Source organism: Ammospiza caudacuta, chromosome 14 (genome assembly GCF_027887145.1).
Source record: "Ammospiza caudacuta isolate bAmmCau1 chromosome 14, bAmmCau1.pri, whole genome shotgun sequence".
NCBI classification, from domain to species: Eukaryota; Metazoa; Chordata; class Aves; order Passeriformes; family Passerellidae; genus Ammospiza; species Ammospiza caudacuta.
In genome coordinates, this window is record NC_080606.1 from 20,134,243 (window position 1) to 20,151,249 (window position 17,007).

At 40.0% G+C, this 17,007-nt stretch overlaps 1 protein-coding gene across 1 annotated transcript; it reads right to left on the reverse strand.

The window, feature by feature from the left end:
• Window positions 1-3,521: 3,521 nt before the first annotated feature.
• On the reverse strand, window positions 3,522-8,526 carry BRS3 (bombesin receptor subtype 3). Its single transcript, XM_058814274.1, has 3 exons — window positions 8,077-8,526; window positions 5,059-5,410; window positions 3,522-4,477 (listed from the first exon to the last, which is right to left on the reverse strand). The coding sequence occupies exons 1-3, from the start codon at window positions 8,490-8,492 to the stop codon at window positions 4,070-4,072; spliced, it is 1,176 nt and encodes a 391-aa protein (XP_058670257.1). The 5' UTR covers window positions 8,493-8,526; the 3' UTR covers window positions 3,522-4,069.
• Window positions 8,527-17,007: the final 8,481 nt, after the last annotated feature.

Below are 17,007 nucleotides of genomic sequence, written 5' to 3' on the forward strand. Positions count from 1 at the left end.
TCCTTGGTAAAGACACAGTGAACAGTCCAGGGAGACAACTCAGCTGGAAACTCATCATTTTGTGGTGTCAATACAACTTTCCTCTCAATCTCATGCTTGAAAATACACAGATCACGGCTGCACAAGCACTGCTGCTGCAAGCTGCATCTTCTGAGGAGGGCGCAAAGGGCGCAAGCGTTCCAAAGCTGGGATCAGTCCAAGTTGTCAAGAAATGATGTTTTAAATTCTGGCAAAATGTCTCAAAGCAAATATTAAAAGGAGGCATTAGCATGATGATTCTGTATCTGTGTCTGTGTCATACAAGCCCATTTTGGCTCATCAGAGCTGATTGATGTCCTAAAGGTACAACCTGAATGTTGTTCTAGAGGTACCACCTACTAAAAGTATAGATAAATTGGTTTTCCTGAAGTGTTTTGCTTCTTTTAATAAGGGAACCAGCAATTTGCTGGCTAATCCTTAATTTAGTAGGCACTATTTTCCTGAGCTGCTTTGTTATGTTAAGTGAAGGCAGTAACTAATGACTAAGTACAGACAGGCTACTCCTCCGTGCTTTTCAAGGGTCTGGAGCCTGTATCTGTTACACAGGTTACTGAGAGTGATGAGGAGTCTTAATGGTAGGAAAAATTACAGAACGAGTACAGATGTACTAAAAATTCAATATCATGTCCCGTGCACAGAAACTCCATGTCATAGTTCACCTTGCACTGGGGGGACCATCTGTGGCAGAGCCGACAACTAAATGCTGATTAAAACCCATATTATATTTTTAAAGTAACACTGATTGAAACGTGTAAGTACTGTAGCTGTGTGTACCTTTGGGTTATTCTTATTCTTTAATTGTAATACTCTTAGCAGAAGCACAGGAATGTCAACAGGCAGCCCATGTAAAATAAAACAAAACAATTTTTATGGGAACAGGAGCGGGAGCTTTAAAATGGCTGTAATTGTGTAACTAACTTTTATATCCCAGTCACTCTCACTTTAGCAATGTTTTGACATAGGTTTCTTAATTTTTGTGGATTTTGGGGTGGATTAACTACTGATATTGAAACTGTTGCTAATGTGCACGTGAAATGTCTACATTTCATTCACAAAAACAAACTAAAAAACCCAGTGTGTCCTAGAAACTGTATTTACTTTCTCAGTATGACTCCATATGGACAGAACCTTTGAGGGAGTCAGCCTTCAAGTACTTTGTGCCTTTTGTCCTACCTGTTCTTACGCTGCGGACATAAATAGTGAACCCCTAATTATTCATCCCTTTTATTTGCTAGATAATACTCAGTACTTATGTAAATAGATGGTATTTCCATATGCTTTTATAGAATTACACTTGTATTACTTAGGGATGAAAGAATCTGGTTTTTGGAACACAAAGATTGCAAAAGAAGCAACCCTTTTCCCCTAAATCCAATTATAGTAATGTGGAGACCTTTTATGCATAATGATATTGTGGGGAGTAGATGCGATAAATAATATCAGATTGGTTAGATAAAAATATATGTCGACCCATATATCACTCAAATACATCAGGCCATGAAGATTCGAATGTACAGAATTATCAATGCATAAAGTACATGGAATAATTAAATTGTGGCTTGAAATATTGCCAGTCTTTAAACAGAACATGTGCAGAATATAGCAAAAACATCAGTTTTGTAACAAGATATATTCACAATAGAAGGACAATCCAGTTAGAGGAGAAGTTACACAAGCAAAAAGTAGCTGCATGTAAATGAAGAGAAACGGTGAATTAGGAAACTGGGTTTTAAGGGTTAGCCAAAGATTTTGCTGTGGGAAATTTGGTCTCTGACAGAGACAAACTGTGAAGTCCAGAAACATGTAGATCTGTTTCCCAAAGGCATTACTAAGCTAAAATAAAAAAGGCTGTAAGCAACGGTATTGTTGGTGGATATTTCCTTGGTTTAGAATTTCCTGTAGTAAGATCCAGGAAGATAAATGTACGTTCATACGTGTGTAGGCTTATCTACTTATTTCAGTCTCACCTGCAGCTCCATGAAGGAAAGAGAGAAGAAGAAAACAGCAGTGCAACATGTTCATATTTGTACATGGCTCTCTTCCAGGCAATGTGTTACATTGAGACAAGGAGAATAAAATAAGGTCTCTGGAGTCTGCTTTGCAATAAATTGTATTTCTGTACTATTGGATTTCCATTTATTTCAGTGATCCTATCCTGGTTTGCAATTGGTACAATAAAAGGAAGAATCCATTTGAAAAGTAGTGCATGTAGCCTTGCAGCTTGTAACATGAGGACCATAGTAAAACAAGGCCATGTCTGATGGGATTAAACTGGTCTGTCAGTAACTGGTTTATGATGATGACTGAGGTTGTATTGCAATGCCCCTGGGATTTACAGTTTGGCTTTATTTTTCTGATTAGAGCAGGCAAGAGAGAGAGTCTATAAATACATTTTCTCATCTTATAATCGACTTAGTTAATGATGCATGAGTGGATGGGTCTCCAGCCATATGTTGCTAAGGGGCTCTGTGCAGTTGAAGGAGGGCTATACCTTCAAGGGTTAGCTAAAATTGAAGGTTGTGTGACTGACAGAATTATTTTAGCTCATATGTTGCAACTTCTGTTCTATATTTTAACACACAGATTCTTTCTTGGAATAGAAGTCCCTTCATTTAAACAATGGAAAATCTATTGTGTTTTCTATCACCAGCTTCCACAGAACAAAATTTTGGTTCAGGGAACATAAAATTCATAAAAATAAGTGTCACTCAAATATTTTGTAACATGGGGTAGGAAGACTTGCCTCCTGTACTTCCTGATGGGAAGGCAGTCCCTGCCAGCAGTGCTGCTGTGCATGGACAGGCTGTCCTGATTTGCCTCTGCAAGCCCAGTCATAAAATCAGTGGATTTGAGATCAGAAGGCCTATGGCATTAAGACAGCCTATCTTAATGTTAAAAAGGGATACAACTTGAAGAATAGAAAATTAGCATAGCAGAAAAAATCCAGCTCTCCCAGTGTGCTTGAAGATGTGTAAACCACTTAGATACAACCACATACACTAGAGCAGGAGTGGATCTGTGCAGGTAAAGGGTCAGTCTGCCTCTCCATACTGTACATTTTTCACTTCAAACTCACTCTAGTCTGGTTTGATGGATTGGACACACAGTTCCATCTTAGGGAAATCAAGGTTGGGCACTCAAGACCACTTTGGGATATAAAGTAAGACAGAAGGGGGATATTTGAGCACTTCAGAAGTGCACTGTAAATCCCAAATAGAACCCTTGATACAGACCCACCCCAATTTATTGATATTAATTCACTGTAACAATAAAAAACTCTGCACTATCAAGATGTTTTACCCATATATCACAAGGAATTTTACAAGTGTGGTTAAAGGTGATTATAAGGTTCTCAGAGAAATTATCACCTGCTCGTTCCCTTGACTTCTTAGGAACATCCATCTCACTACAAAGCAGTCAGCTCTTACCCAGAATTTCTGTGTCACTGACAGAGCAACAGCTACTGTGGATCTGGCCCATATTGCTTTTTCTCTTTTACTTTACAGTGCTACAAATCTTAGCCTTCTTTCATTTTAGCATTCTTTCTTGTGTGTTTACTCATTTTTAACATTCAGGACAAGAAAATAAATAAATAAATAAAAAATGTGCCTGGTTGATCGTGTTATGACCAAGTGGCTTTGCTTGCTTGCTGCGGATGCAAGCAGTTGTCAGAGGGAGCTCACAGTCATGACTCAAAAAGCAAGTCACCAAGAACAAAACTATCCTTACAGCCAATTCTTGCACCAACTCTGCTAAGTCCCTTCCTGCCCAGTATAAGAATTCCAGCTAGGAATCTGTGTTCATTCCTGGAAACATGAGTAATCCCTTTGAGCTTATGCTGGAAAGCTAAGCTGTTGCAGCTTCTTCCCCCACACAATTTGATTTCTTTATTCTATATTTTGAAAGATGAGGAACTCCTGATGAACACACTTTCACAGATAGGGCAAGCCATGGCACCTCTTTCCAGGATACCAGTAGCAGGGACTTGATAGCAATGACTCAGTTTCTGTCCTTCTTCTTCCCACATGGACTAAACACTTTCCTCTTCTTTCGTGATGCTATAATCTGTTAGCAGCGTAACACTGATTTCTGAGCCACGCATGCTGCCTGTGACTGACAGGGCTCTGGTAGGAGAACTGCTCTGGGGAGCAGTGGGAGGCTTTGCACAGAATGCTGCCTTGCAGCATGAGACTTGCTTTTTAAAATGTTGCCGGAAACTTTTGCTCAGCCAATAAAGAGCAAAAGGGTTGACACAGGAATTGCTGAAGGCCAAGGCACGGGAAAAAATAGTTGCTATCAGATGAAAGGTGGAAGCATTGACAGAAGTGTGGTATGTGAAAGAGCGGTACAGGTAGAGGATGTGGTTGGGCAACCAGCAGAAGGCAAACAGAGCCACAAGCACCAGCACTGTCTTTGCAACTCTCTTGCGGGATTCAATCTACAAGAAAGAAATGCATAGCTGGTAGTAATAGCAATTAGTAAAATATTTTTGTTGGTGGTGCTGATTTGCAAAGCAGTGTAAAAGTCTAAATGCTTGAATAACCAAAAAAAGCAAAAAGTAAAAATAAAATGAACAAATAAAACCCCAAACCAGAAGACCTAAACCAGAAAATAAATCTATTTCATATTTTTTAACAAAGCATTCCCAGTCAAGAGCACTTTTCTTTTCCATTATATATCATATGACACTCATCTAGACTAGGACTTAAAAATACAGTAATTAATGTGTCAGCTCACATGGATGAGGTCCCAGTGTTTAAAATTCAATGTTTTAACTCTTGAGTTTACAGGGTCACGATAAAACACAGACCCGTCTCTCTTTAGGAAAGAGTGGACACTCACAAACGATGAGTCACGAGCATATGCCTAAGTGCACAGATGAGTTTGGATTCAAATTTGGTACAGTTTGTGGAGCTTTTTACTCCATTATGAGGTAAAGTTCTGTACGTAAGAATTAGTATTTAATCAACACAATAGACTTTAGAAAATTGGAGAGTTTAGTGCTTGATCAGAGCTTACCTGCTTACGGGCATGAGAGTGTTCTTCTGCTGGCATGTTGGATGTACTTTTATATAAAGTTCTGGCGATAAGAAAGTAGTAGACAGAAATGACAGCTAAGGGCACAATATAGAACACTAAGAAGCAAACCAGGGAGTGAGCTTCCTGCAGGATCTTCTCAGATACAGGATAGGGGGCACACGCCTCAAAAGTTATATTTTTCTCAGGATTGCTGAAAGAATACAAATCTGAAAAAACAGCCTCTGGGATAGCAAATATCATGGAGACAATCCAAACACAGCCCGCTTTACAGCAGGTCTTCAGGAGCGCATCTGAAGTCTGCAGTTCCAAGGGTTTAACAATGGCTCTGTACCTAGAATGACCAACATTGCTGTCAGAATAAACACAGAAATAATGTGAGCACATACTGCAAAATTCTTAAGGCTAAAGCCATTACTGTTCTCGCTAAACAAAGGGTGCTGGAATTCTCTTGGAAATGAAAGCAGACACCAGCTCTTTGGAATTAAAATCAAAATGTAAAAATTAATTTCAGGCATGTATTTCAATGGATTGACAGGCAGGAGTTGCCATTAAAACCTTCCTATGTAAAGATGACTTCTAAAGTTTGGATTGGAATCACTAAGGGCAATCATGACTCCTAATTTTATGACACTGCCTCGAAAGATATATGAGGGAATTTGTATGCAACATTGATGAAGGTACGAAACAGGTTAACTACTTTATAAATAGATGAAACCATGCATGTTCGCCCCTCCATTCTTCTGTCTTCCTGAGACCCCTGCTAAGTGCAGTGATCTGACTCAAAATAATACTCCAGGATTCATTCTTATTTATAAAGCAGGAGAGGGCACTGCTTTTGATTCATGCCTGTGATTCTGCAGCATATGGACTGAGTCAGACATACAAGAAGAATCTGGATTAATCTATAGATGTGTGATAATCTGTGTGGAACTGGGACATAGACCAATTTCCATGAAGGCGGATGAAGCACAAGAAACAATATACCCTGCTCCTAAAGGACCAGGGAGTCTTGATAATGCAGAAAGAAGCAACCCCTCCTGGGGAGCACAAGGCTGGCATGAAAAGAAAGGCGGTGAAAAAGGACCCAGAGGATAAGAAAGCTTAGTTGTATCATTTTGCACAAGCTGAGGATCTGGTCTTTTTCTCCTCTAGGCAAATTTAAATAGAAAGCTGGAAGCTGGCTTGCTATTTATCAAATAAATACCATTTTTATTCACTTTGAGCTCTTCTAGCATATTGGAACACAACAGTCTGGCGTTAAGCCCGTGACTGATCTGAGCTTGCTCTGTAAAAAGTTTATGATGTAGTTACTCTGTGAGAATGTAGTGCAGAGTATATATATAAAAGCTACCATGAAGAATTAAACACAGAAACAAGTGTCTAAACCATACAATCAGAGGAGAGTTGGGGTTGGAAGGGATCTTTAAAGGTCATCTAGTCATGGTCAATTCTGAATTGACATCCTGCAGGACCAAGACCTTGGAGCTACAATAGATAGTTCAACATAAACATTAGTTTATTTTCAGCAGTAGTTAAAAAACCCTAAAATAAACCCAAACCAAAACAACAACAAAAAAGCAAAATGTTAGGTAGTATTAGGAAAAAAATGGAGAACAAAAGAGACAATTGTGCAATTACCTGTATTCCTGATTCATGCAACTTTTTATTATCGTGTGTTGCTCTGCACACTTTAACTAGAAGAAACACAACCTAAGGATGGATTACGACATGAATAGCCTGGGGACATGAAGAGAGATCACTGTCTCCCAACACAAGTGCCAGCACCATCAAATGAAGCCATGTGCAGTGCAGAAATAAAAGGAATTACTTTGTACAGGCAGTGAAAGCCATTGCTAAGCAAGTTCAAGAAAAAGCTGAACAAGTATCCAAAAGAGAAATTCTTTGAGGTTATAATAAATAGACAGAAACAACATCTGTTCAGTGTCATCTGAAGGTATAGGGTTAAAAATGTAGTTCAATAGAGGTTTTTTATTCTTCCTACATGTCTTTTCTTGTCCTTATCCTACCACTGCTGGAGGCTAATATTGGTCTACATGGATCCTTGATTTGACCCTATGCAGTCATTCCTGTGCTGGCTGATTATTTTGGAGTACAGTAACTGTACCACTGGTAACATTCTGGACACATGTACAATTTGCTATTACATACAATCCACAATCACTGGCAGACAAGAGGACCTTTTTTCTCTCTCAATACTAAATTTCATTTTTTGTTTTTCTACTCCTCAATGCTCCTGCTGATTGGACTGAAATCTCCTCTTAGTTTTGTTCATTCAAGAAAGAAGTATGCAGAAAACAGATTCAGCACTTACTGACAGCAGTCAGAACACTGATCCCTCCTAGTAATGCTGTCATTACAACCTGAGTTTAATTTCATGACCCCTGGGCTAAAATATTTCTGTAAAAGACAGAAGAACTACAAGAGAAAAAGAATTATATATATATACACTTCTCAAGGAGAAAATTACATTAGCCATCAAATCACGAGAGTCATTCCTTTGTCCCCCAGTCTGTTCTGTGGTTTTGTTTGGCTTTTTATTCCATGTCAGTCTTTTATGTTCTAGGATTTTAAAGCATCCCTGAGTACATAGGTTAAAGAATTTTCACTCATAATCAGTTTTGTTTTTCATCTTCCTTGACTACTTCACTGTACCACTAGATAGCACCAATATACTGTCTTTTCCCAACTTAAGCCATTTCCTTTTTCTGCGCAATTGAGAAAAACCCTTGTACTGTACCTCAAACTAATAAAAGGTCAGAAGAGTTAAAGAGTTTTCCTCACCTCACTGCCTTAAAAAGAAGTGCTACAATTTTACTATCACACATTTTAAAATTACATGGGGGGCTGGTATGTTGGGATTTTTAATCTATTGCAATGTGCTGTTTAAGACTGTGCAAAATTATGATATCTGCTATTTTATTAATTTCTAATTTCAAACCTGCAGCGTCTCCTGGCAAATCAGTTGCACAGACTCACCTGTCAGCACTGAGAACAGTCAGGGTAAACACTGATACTCCAACTGATGTTAACTGGATAAAAGACAGCAGCTTGCACCCAATTCTTCCGAAGAGCCAGGTATCCACAATGTAACGTGTTGCATCTATAGGCACACACGTTAGTAAAAGCAGCAGGTCTCCGAATGCCAGGCTGGTGATGAAGACGTTGGGAACCGTCTGCATTGATTTAATCTTGAAAAAAACTTTGATGAGTATTGCATTTCCAAGGAGACCCACTGAAATGATCACAGCGTATGTAACATAAATTGTGCACAATATTTCTAATCCTGGAAAGGAGTCTTCGGTCCATTTTTCATTGCTGCTTTCATTTTCAGAGCTTGATTCCACAGATGCACACAAAGTCTGATTAGCTGATTGCAAGTATAATTGAGACATTTCTTTAACTGTCTCTTCTCCCCAGGCTGGACTTCAATTGATAAAAAAATGTTTAATATTTAGCTTGCAGCATGTCAGCAGGGTCAATGGAAAGGTAGAAGCTTGTGTCTGAAAAACAGATTCCTGTTGTGCATGAAATACTTTCACTCCCTTCTGTATCTCAAAACATGCCTAGGAGAAATGCACATAGGTCTTGTTCTGAACTGGATAGGAGGAGAATTTTTTTATTGGCTTTTCAGCTAGTGGAAAGAGAGGGAGGAGGAAAAGAGAAACAGAGTTCCTTTAAATACATTAGTTGAAATGAGGTGGGATTTTTACTGCAGATATACTTATGATAAGTAAATATCATATTGTATCAAAACTATAACATTAGGGTTTGTGTATTACATAGCAAACATTTATTACTGTTGTTCAAAAATTTCTAAAATAAGAATATAATGAAAACCTGAAATAGTTTTCTCAATAGTATGGCTAAGCACAGAATATACTAAACACAAAACTCTTCAGTACACATTCATGGCAGATAAAATATACCAGAATATAGTTAATATTTCCTGACAAAGCAATAGAAACAGACTATGCTCTTGTTGCAGCGTGACAGGGTGGTAGAAATGCTGCAACCTTCTTTGAAACACCTCCTTCAGAAGCCGCTCAGAGTAAGGCCACAAGAACAGCCATTTCGAGTCCATGCACATGCCACAGATAACTCAGCAGAGGAAAGGCAGAAAGGATCTTTGCATGATATATTCCAGCAAGGGGTTTATTGCATTCACCATGCCAAAGGGACCAGAGACAAAAGACCAAACCATGTGGTCTGCACGACTGAAGTGTGGGGTCAGTGACCAATGACCTGAGGGCACAGGTGAGGGCAAAGGGCAGGACCAAGGGCAGCAACCTGCAGGGGGATGAGGGATGAATAATTGGGGTGGGCAGTGTCACCCGGCCAATGGGCGAGGCAATCTGATGTAGATTGACAGTAGCGCTGCAGAGCATCATGGGTTCAGTCTTCTCTATAACCCTAGGTGGGGAAAACTCTATGATAGAGTCTTCCCTGAGGGGGAGGAGTCAGAGCATTCCACATGCTCTGATTAGCCTTTCCATCACAGAAATGCAGTGACATTCCAAAAGGCAATATAAAACCAAAATTTATGGCCACAGTACTGGTAACACTTAGGTTTTTTCCCTGGAAACAGTCCCACTCTTTCAATTTATGCCAAAAGTATGAAGAAGTTTACAGGTAGGTGCTGGATAGATACCTGTTATCTTGCAATAATCCATGTACATATTGGCTTTGAATGGTACAACTGGTGAGTCAAATCTTCTGAGAGAGATTCCTGATTTCCTGATGCTTTCTCAATCAGACATATAAGTATTAGTATGGGTTTTCTTATCTTTAGATAAGTCAACAGTCAAATCTCAAATAATCTCCCTTCTTCCCAGGCTGAGCAAATCCAGCGACTGCACATTAAAATTGGCAACTTGTATGCCCAATATTCTGCATAAATTTCAGAATCTCAGCTATATGAAGACTGGAAAGCCACCAAAAATACGGCTCACATAAGGGAGCACTGAATGGCATGTGAGAACAGAGTTAAGAGACCGAGCTGAAATATTTTTTGGAAATCTGCAGTTTTCACTGCATGCTGTCACCCTGTCATCATATCACAAGCAGTTAATGCAAGAGGATAAAGACCTATTAAAGAACAGTTATCCAATGCAATGCAGAAGGGCTGTTGAGAGGAGCCTTATTTCTTAATGCAGAACAAATGTGACACCAGTAGCAGACGAAGATTTATGAGTCAACTGAACAAATCCCTTCAGTGCTTACCAGAATAACTACTCAGACGAAATCTTCCCCAGCAGAAGTGTACTCGGCACTGCTTCACTACTTCATCCTTCACTAGGCAGTGAAACACAAAGATAAAGAACCCTAAAGAAGAATGGAGAACACACATGAAAACTCGTGAATCTCTCCTATCTGTTGCCCCTTTTCTAAACTTCTGTCATGCCACTGATACCAATGTGTTCTGTGTGGGCAAAGTGTTCCTGGCCCAACATCAGGATCTTTAAGATCTCTTCTAACCCAAGCCACGCTACTATTTCATAATCATGTTGGCCAAGAGTTGCACTGACTTCTTTGTGCACGTGAAGGTAATAGGAAGAGTTTTCTGCAGATTTGGTTTAAGAATAATCTGCAACTTGATTCTATCAGCTGTTTTTATGGCCAGATGAAAAGGATCATGCCAGTTCCTGACAAGGCGCATTTATCAGGACCTGTGTTTCCAAGGCATGAATTTATATCTTTAGTAATCTACCTATCACAGCAACTTATCTAGACACTGTCATCCCACTGTAACAGAACTTTCCTTTTAAAATAGCTAAAGCCTCTAATACAAAAGCAGTATCAGTTCTCCTCTTCCCCCATGCTTGAGTGACACGATATTACAGATGTATTGTTATTTCACATTCCGAAACCCTTGTGTTTATAGCACTCCTCCATTCTGAAATTACCTTGCAAGGTGTTAAAAATGCTGAAGAGATACAAGAAAAATATCCTCACTGCTCCCCAGGCAAAAAAGGCAAAGCCCCACGTTAACCCCAAAAGAAACATCAGGCTGAAAGCACTTTTGAGGTCTTGGAGAGCACCCCGTTTCCAGAATCTGGATGTCTTTTGTGTCCTTGTTTTCACAGAGTGGATTTGAAGGAGAACAGTGATGAACATAGCTGTATTCATCAAAAATATTAAGAAGAAATAGGCCACAACAGAGATGTAGAACACAGTGTTGTCCTGGATCCAGCAACTGCAAGAAAGGGAGGTAAGTATTCAGTAAGAAGTTTTGTGAGGGGGAAATTCAGGAAGCTGCTCCCCCAAATAAGCATTCTGTATGCTTATCCAATGCCTAGTTAGGGGCGTTCCCTTGCACTTGTTATTTTCCCCCAGTGAGGACATTCATAGAATGCCTGCACTTGTCTTTTTTTATGGATGTTATGGAAATTTGGTACCTCTAAGACACGGATATTTCTGCCAAATTCAGATAAACTTGATGATTGTTTCACAACCTGAAATCGTATAAACACAAAGACATGCTGCCTTAGGAAACCCAGGTTGAATATGACTTAACTAGGGGTCCTAATAATAGCATACCACTGCCTAGCTTTTCCTTAGGCATAAATTAGTGAATTTTACTTCTTTTTTTCTTTGTGTCTTTTTTGTTAAAGATGGGGACCAACTTTCCCTCTGAGGGGTCACAGGTGTGTAGCCTCTCTGATGAGAGAAAACTCAAATACTGCAGGTAATCTTCACCAACAAGTGATTGTGCTAAACAAGAAGCAGGTGGAAAAATGAAAGCATTCTTTGCTACAAAAGCATTTTAAAAAAGGATGAAAGAAGGCAGTGTTTTCTCACTGGAAAAGGGAAGAGGTTGAGACTACTGAAGCAAAACTACTTGAAATTATGATGAGGCAATGATGTGATTTGACATGTTAAAAAAAAAAAACCACAGAAGGAAATGTGCAAAATACTGGAACAATCATTGTGCCTTTAGATTTTTACCAGAAACCCAGAACATGCAGAAGCACATACAAATATCCCATTAGACTGCATTAATGCAATGAAAGAACAGAAACTAAAAATGGAGTTGACTGGCAGAAACCCTCCCTGTCCTCAAACCAAGTTCATCGATGTGAAAACTACTCCACGTAGTAGCCATGCATTCAAAATGTTCCTATGGACCGGAACCACTGAAAGGAGAGGGTAAAGATGAAAGAGCAGAGACAAAAGTGAGTTATTTCTGGTTATCCCTTGTATTTTTCAGATATTCTGGTGACCATCACAAAGCTTCAAGTATTATACTTACAAATTGCTGTAAGGATGGCTCTTGGAGAGTGACCCATTGCCATAGAAGTCTTTATTTATAACGAGCACAAGAGTAATCACAATAGCTGGTATTCCTAATGTGGAAAGCAAAAGAAAAATAAATAGTTTGATTCAAAAGAAAAAATTACGAGTATGGAAAGATGTCAGATAATCTCTGAGATGTAATTACAGCAGACATGTGCATCTTTGGATCAAATTCTACCCCCAGAGCTCCTTGTGAAACAACTGTAATTAAATATGTAGCATAGCAGGTTTGATCTCCTTATTTATGCAAATTACAAATGAGTAGGCATAAAAATATCTGTGTTTGCAAAATGTTTCTGAGCCTTCAAACATCTCCAGAAGGGATCCAATCTGGTGAAATAAAACCAAATGATTATTACAAAAGCTGAGTGTCAAAGGATAAGCAGACCACAGCATTTTGTTTTAAGAGCTCATAGAGACACATGTTTCCCAGGCAGTGCTTTATCAGTCTTCCCTTTCACACATTTCCCAGATTTTTTTCAGTTCTGGCTTTTCTGTAGAGAACAGCTGCTGCCAACAGCACCATCAAGGATGGCTGCCCCTAAGAACAATTGTGTGGGACATCAGATCTGAGGATAGGGATGATAATATGCTGCACACTATTCAAGAGCAAGAAAAAAAACAACCCCTTAAAACGGTATCTAATGGTGGCCCAAATAATACAGCCCAAATTCTGCTCTATGTCAGTGCCTCTGGTAACACCTTTTCTAACAGGTGAACCAGAATTTGGGTTCTTTTTGGTACGTTTCTCCCAAAACAGGTCTCTGATGCTTGTCAAGGGAAGTCCTTGGGAGAGCAATGAATGAAAGCCAAATCCACTCTGTGCATGGGAATTGGTTAGAGAATGCCAAAAATGGACGCAAGGCTCAGAGAAGGAATTAAAATCACCTCTGATCATCCTCACACAGGGGTGAAGCCTGTGGGCAGCATTATTGCCACTCATGTGAGGTACCCTGATAAATCATCCTGTAAAGAGGAGTAAGAAAGCAGTGCCTCGCACCCACTTTCAGTTGCATATGACTGTGCGGGGACCAACAAGCACTCTGCTAATGTCTCCCAGGACAGAAGAAATTTAAGCTGAACAGCCTAGGGGAAGAGATCCATCCTCACAGCGCAGGGTGTGCATCGCATTTCTGCGAGTTCAGTGTCTTCACTTATTTCTGTAAAAACGCCCCAATCTTAGAGAAGCTGACAAGCACAGAAGTGGAGAGGAACTAGTCTATTTACCCCAGCCAGCAATGCAGCATTTTAGGATGTACTTTGGGACATAAACATTGAAAACTTTGACAATAGCCAAATAAAAGTGAACAGACTCCAGGCACATCCACGTGAATGCTGCAAGAAGGAAATAGTGGAGGAGCATGGCCATGGTGATGCAGAGGCCTGGCTGGTTGAACGAGGTCAGCCAGGAGTTGGTGAGGAAGACAACGTTCAGCATCAGCAGCGCAGCACAAAGGTTGAGCAGGATTTTTGAGGGGCTGTCTCTCCGCACCTTCCTAAAAGAAGGGAAAGTCCGGAAGGTTATCACTGCATCATCCAATTTACAGACTATTTACTCCCTACAGGAGTGTTTTTGCAGTCTAACCCTATGCACAGGAATATTCCAGATTCTTGATGTAATAACTCACCCATGTCCAGGGGTAAATTTTTGAAATGACAATTTTTACTTTTTACAGACATTTCACTGGGAGAGCGGTGAGGCCCTGGCACAGGTTGCCCAGAGAAGCTGTGGCTGCTCTGTCCCTGGAAGTGTTCAAGGCCACGTTGGACGGGGCTTGGAGCAACGTGGTCTAGTGGAAAGCGTCCCTACCAATGGCAAGGTGCTGAAACTAGAGGACCTTTTAGTAATCCCTTCCAATCCAAAGCATTCAATGATTTTGTGAAATTTAGGAACATAAAAATTGCTGAACAGTAAAGATAGGTGCTTGTATTGAAGTAGAAGTATTCAAATCTCTCTAATTTTGCAGCAGACAGACATCAAAATAAAGCAATATTTATACTCTCAGTCTTCCCTTTTATGCATCACAGCATCAAATACTAGCAAACATTCTGATCATTGCTGCAAATTCCTTATTGCCAAAATATTACAATCAGTGTAAGAAAAAGAATCATACTTACTCAAGGGTTAGGTATGTCATGAGCGTTATTCCCAAAAAAAGTGAAGAAGCACCACATCCTGCATAGCTTATCAAAGTTAATATATGATCATGTGTGACATCTATTTCTGTCCGGGCCAAGTCCTGTGTTACAAGATAAAGAAACACCGTTGTTTGCCAAGACAGATTTAGAAAATTCCTTTCGCATAGTGAAATTACTGTTCTGCTTACTGCTACCTTTGGAGATTTTCCATTAATATATTTTTCTGTTTTTCATCATATAATCCCACAGAATATTCAAACTAGTAAATGGCAAATTAGCCTGCCGTATTTAAAGTATCTGGCAATAAGTTGTGAAGCTAGAAAAGCTGTTCTTCAGAAACCACAAATTGAATATGGATTCCAAGATCTTCCCAAAATTATTTCACCGGGAGCTCGCTTTGTAGGAGAAACTACTTTGTTTCAGTGGCAGCTGCCATGCTTGGGAACTGCACAAACCTGCTAAATGCCTTAGAGCATGGGAGATCCTCCCTGTCCAGGAAGCGCCACTGCAAAATCAGACAGGAGGCTGGGCCCTGATTCTCCACAGCTGCTGCCAGGAGGAACACCGAGAGGATTTTGTTGTTCCCTGACACAGCTTCTCTTCTCTTTTGACTAGTAACCTGCATCTCCAATGTCCCAGGGATGATGCTGCTGAAGACCTGTAGCTGTGCTGATTACCAAAGTAACAGTGCAAGGTGTGATCTGAAAATCAGACTGAATTCTTCTTGCTTGAACAAAAACGCAAGCAAGTGTCTGGAATCGGACCCATCTCACTTCCTTTCTGTAAAGCCACAATTTTATTCCCAGGAGAGCTTTTGCCTCTGGAGCAGGGTCATGCTGACAGGGGAAGCATCCAAAGGCAAAGGTGGGGCCTCACCCCATCCTGTGGGCTGTGTCCTACCAGGAATAGACAATTTAATCTACCTGATTCGCTTAGAACCTGCCTGTCTCTTTGCCTTTTGTGCAGCCCATTCTCAGGCAGTTGTCCCAGCTTTTGACATTTTGCTTTTAGAGGCAGTTTTCTCTATATTACAGAGAAATAAGAGGTGCTAGATAATGACATCTCCCATAGTTATACTAAACTTCACTTTCTGATGGAGCATAGATAAAGCTTTCAAGAATGTGTAATGTCATTAGTTGTCGCTGGCAGTTAATAAATTTAACACAGTATTTCCAACACATATTAAGGTTGATTAAATTACCCTGCAAAGTACAAACTACATCTGTAAAACAAAATTGCCTCAAAGCAGTTTAAAGGACTTTACACCATTAAATTATTATAACTGTTTTCTTTGTATTGCTGATTTTGGCAACATTGCAGATATTTAAGAGCTTGTATAGATATGAATCTCTCATCTCTTCTCCAAAGCTAGAGATGACTTTGTTTAGTACCACGGGACTTTCTGGGAGATGATTCATGGTGTACTCACCAGTAGGACTCCAAAATGGGTAAGATGGTTACAGAAACAGATTGTATAATTCATATCTGTATATTCCATTTCACACCCCGATGTATTCCAACCACCCAGTCCATCTGTGTAATAAAGAAAAAGGATTTTTAAGCAGAGTTAGTCATCCTCCATCATTTATAGCTCTGCAGCATGCAGGGTGTGTGAAGACAAGCTCAAGTTAGTACAGATTGCAGGGTCATTTAGCAGCACACAAGTGAGATTTCACACTGAAACACATCTTCTGTAGTTGCCCGAGAACCTCAAAATTTGGATGAAAGCTTTTAGTGGAATGAAGAAATATTTAAAGTAATTCACATATCTGCACACATAGAAAGAAGCTAAAGAACCCAGTGCTGGGGGAGATTGTGCTGGAGGATGTGGAAACAGAAGAAAAGAAACACACACAGGGCAGAGAGTTTGTTTAGGCAGCACTGAAACAGCCAGATCTTCCCTGGTAAGACCTAATGTTATGACCCTATTTTTGTGGTCTGCGTCACAAATTCAGAAGCTAAGATGCTGATCAAAAACAAGCAAATATTTTCTACTCCTAGTGATTGCAGAGGAAACCTCTCTCACGTGCTCCGAGTTAACCCAATTCACAGTTATCTCTCTCTGGTGACTGTCTTCGCCATTTTAAAAACCTAATCCCAGCAAAGCCCCTACTGTATTCCCTGAAGTCACGGTAAGAGTTCATCTGATATTTCATTGAATTTCTGCCTTTTTCTTTAGCAAAGTCTCCTTATTTGTGCAGATGCAGCATTGCACACTGCCGTACCCACGTCCATGGGGATAACACTGAGTACCGAGGTGTTGATATCGACACAAAGCAGCAGCACACCCTCAGGTTTCAGGGTGCAATGTCAGGAAACCAAAGCCTCTGGGAACAGAGCCAGCTCGGCAAGTAACACTTACTGTTTTTCCCAAAGTCCCAAAAGACGCAGTGCACTGCTGCATTGCCCTGGAAACAAAAGAAAGGAGGCTGTGACATTTCTTCAGGACATATGCACTCCGTCTGCAGTTGCAGA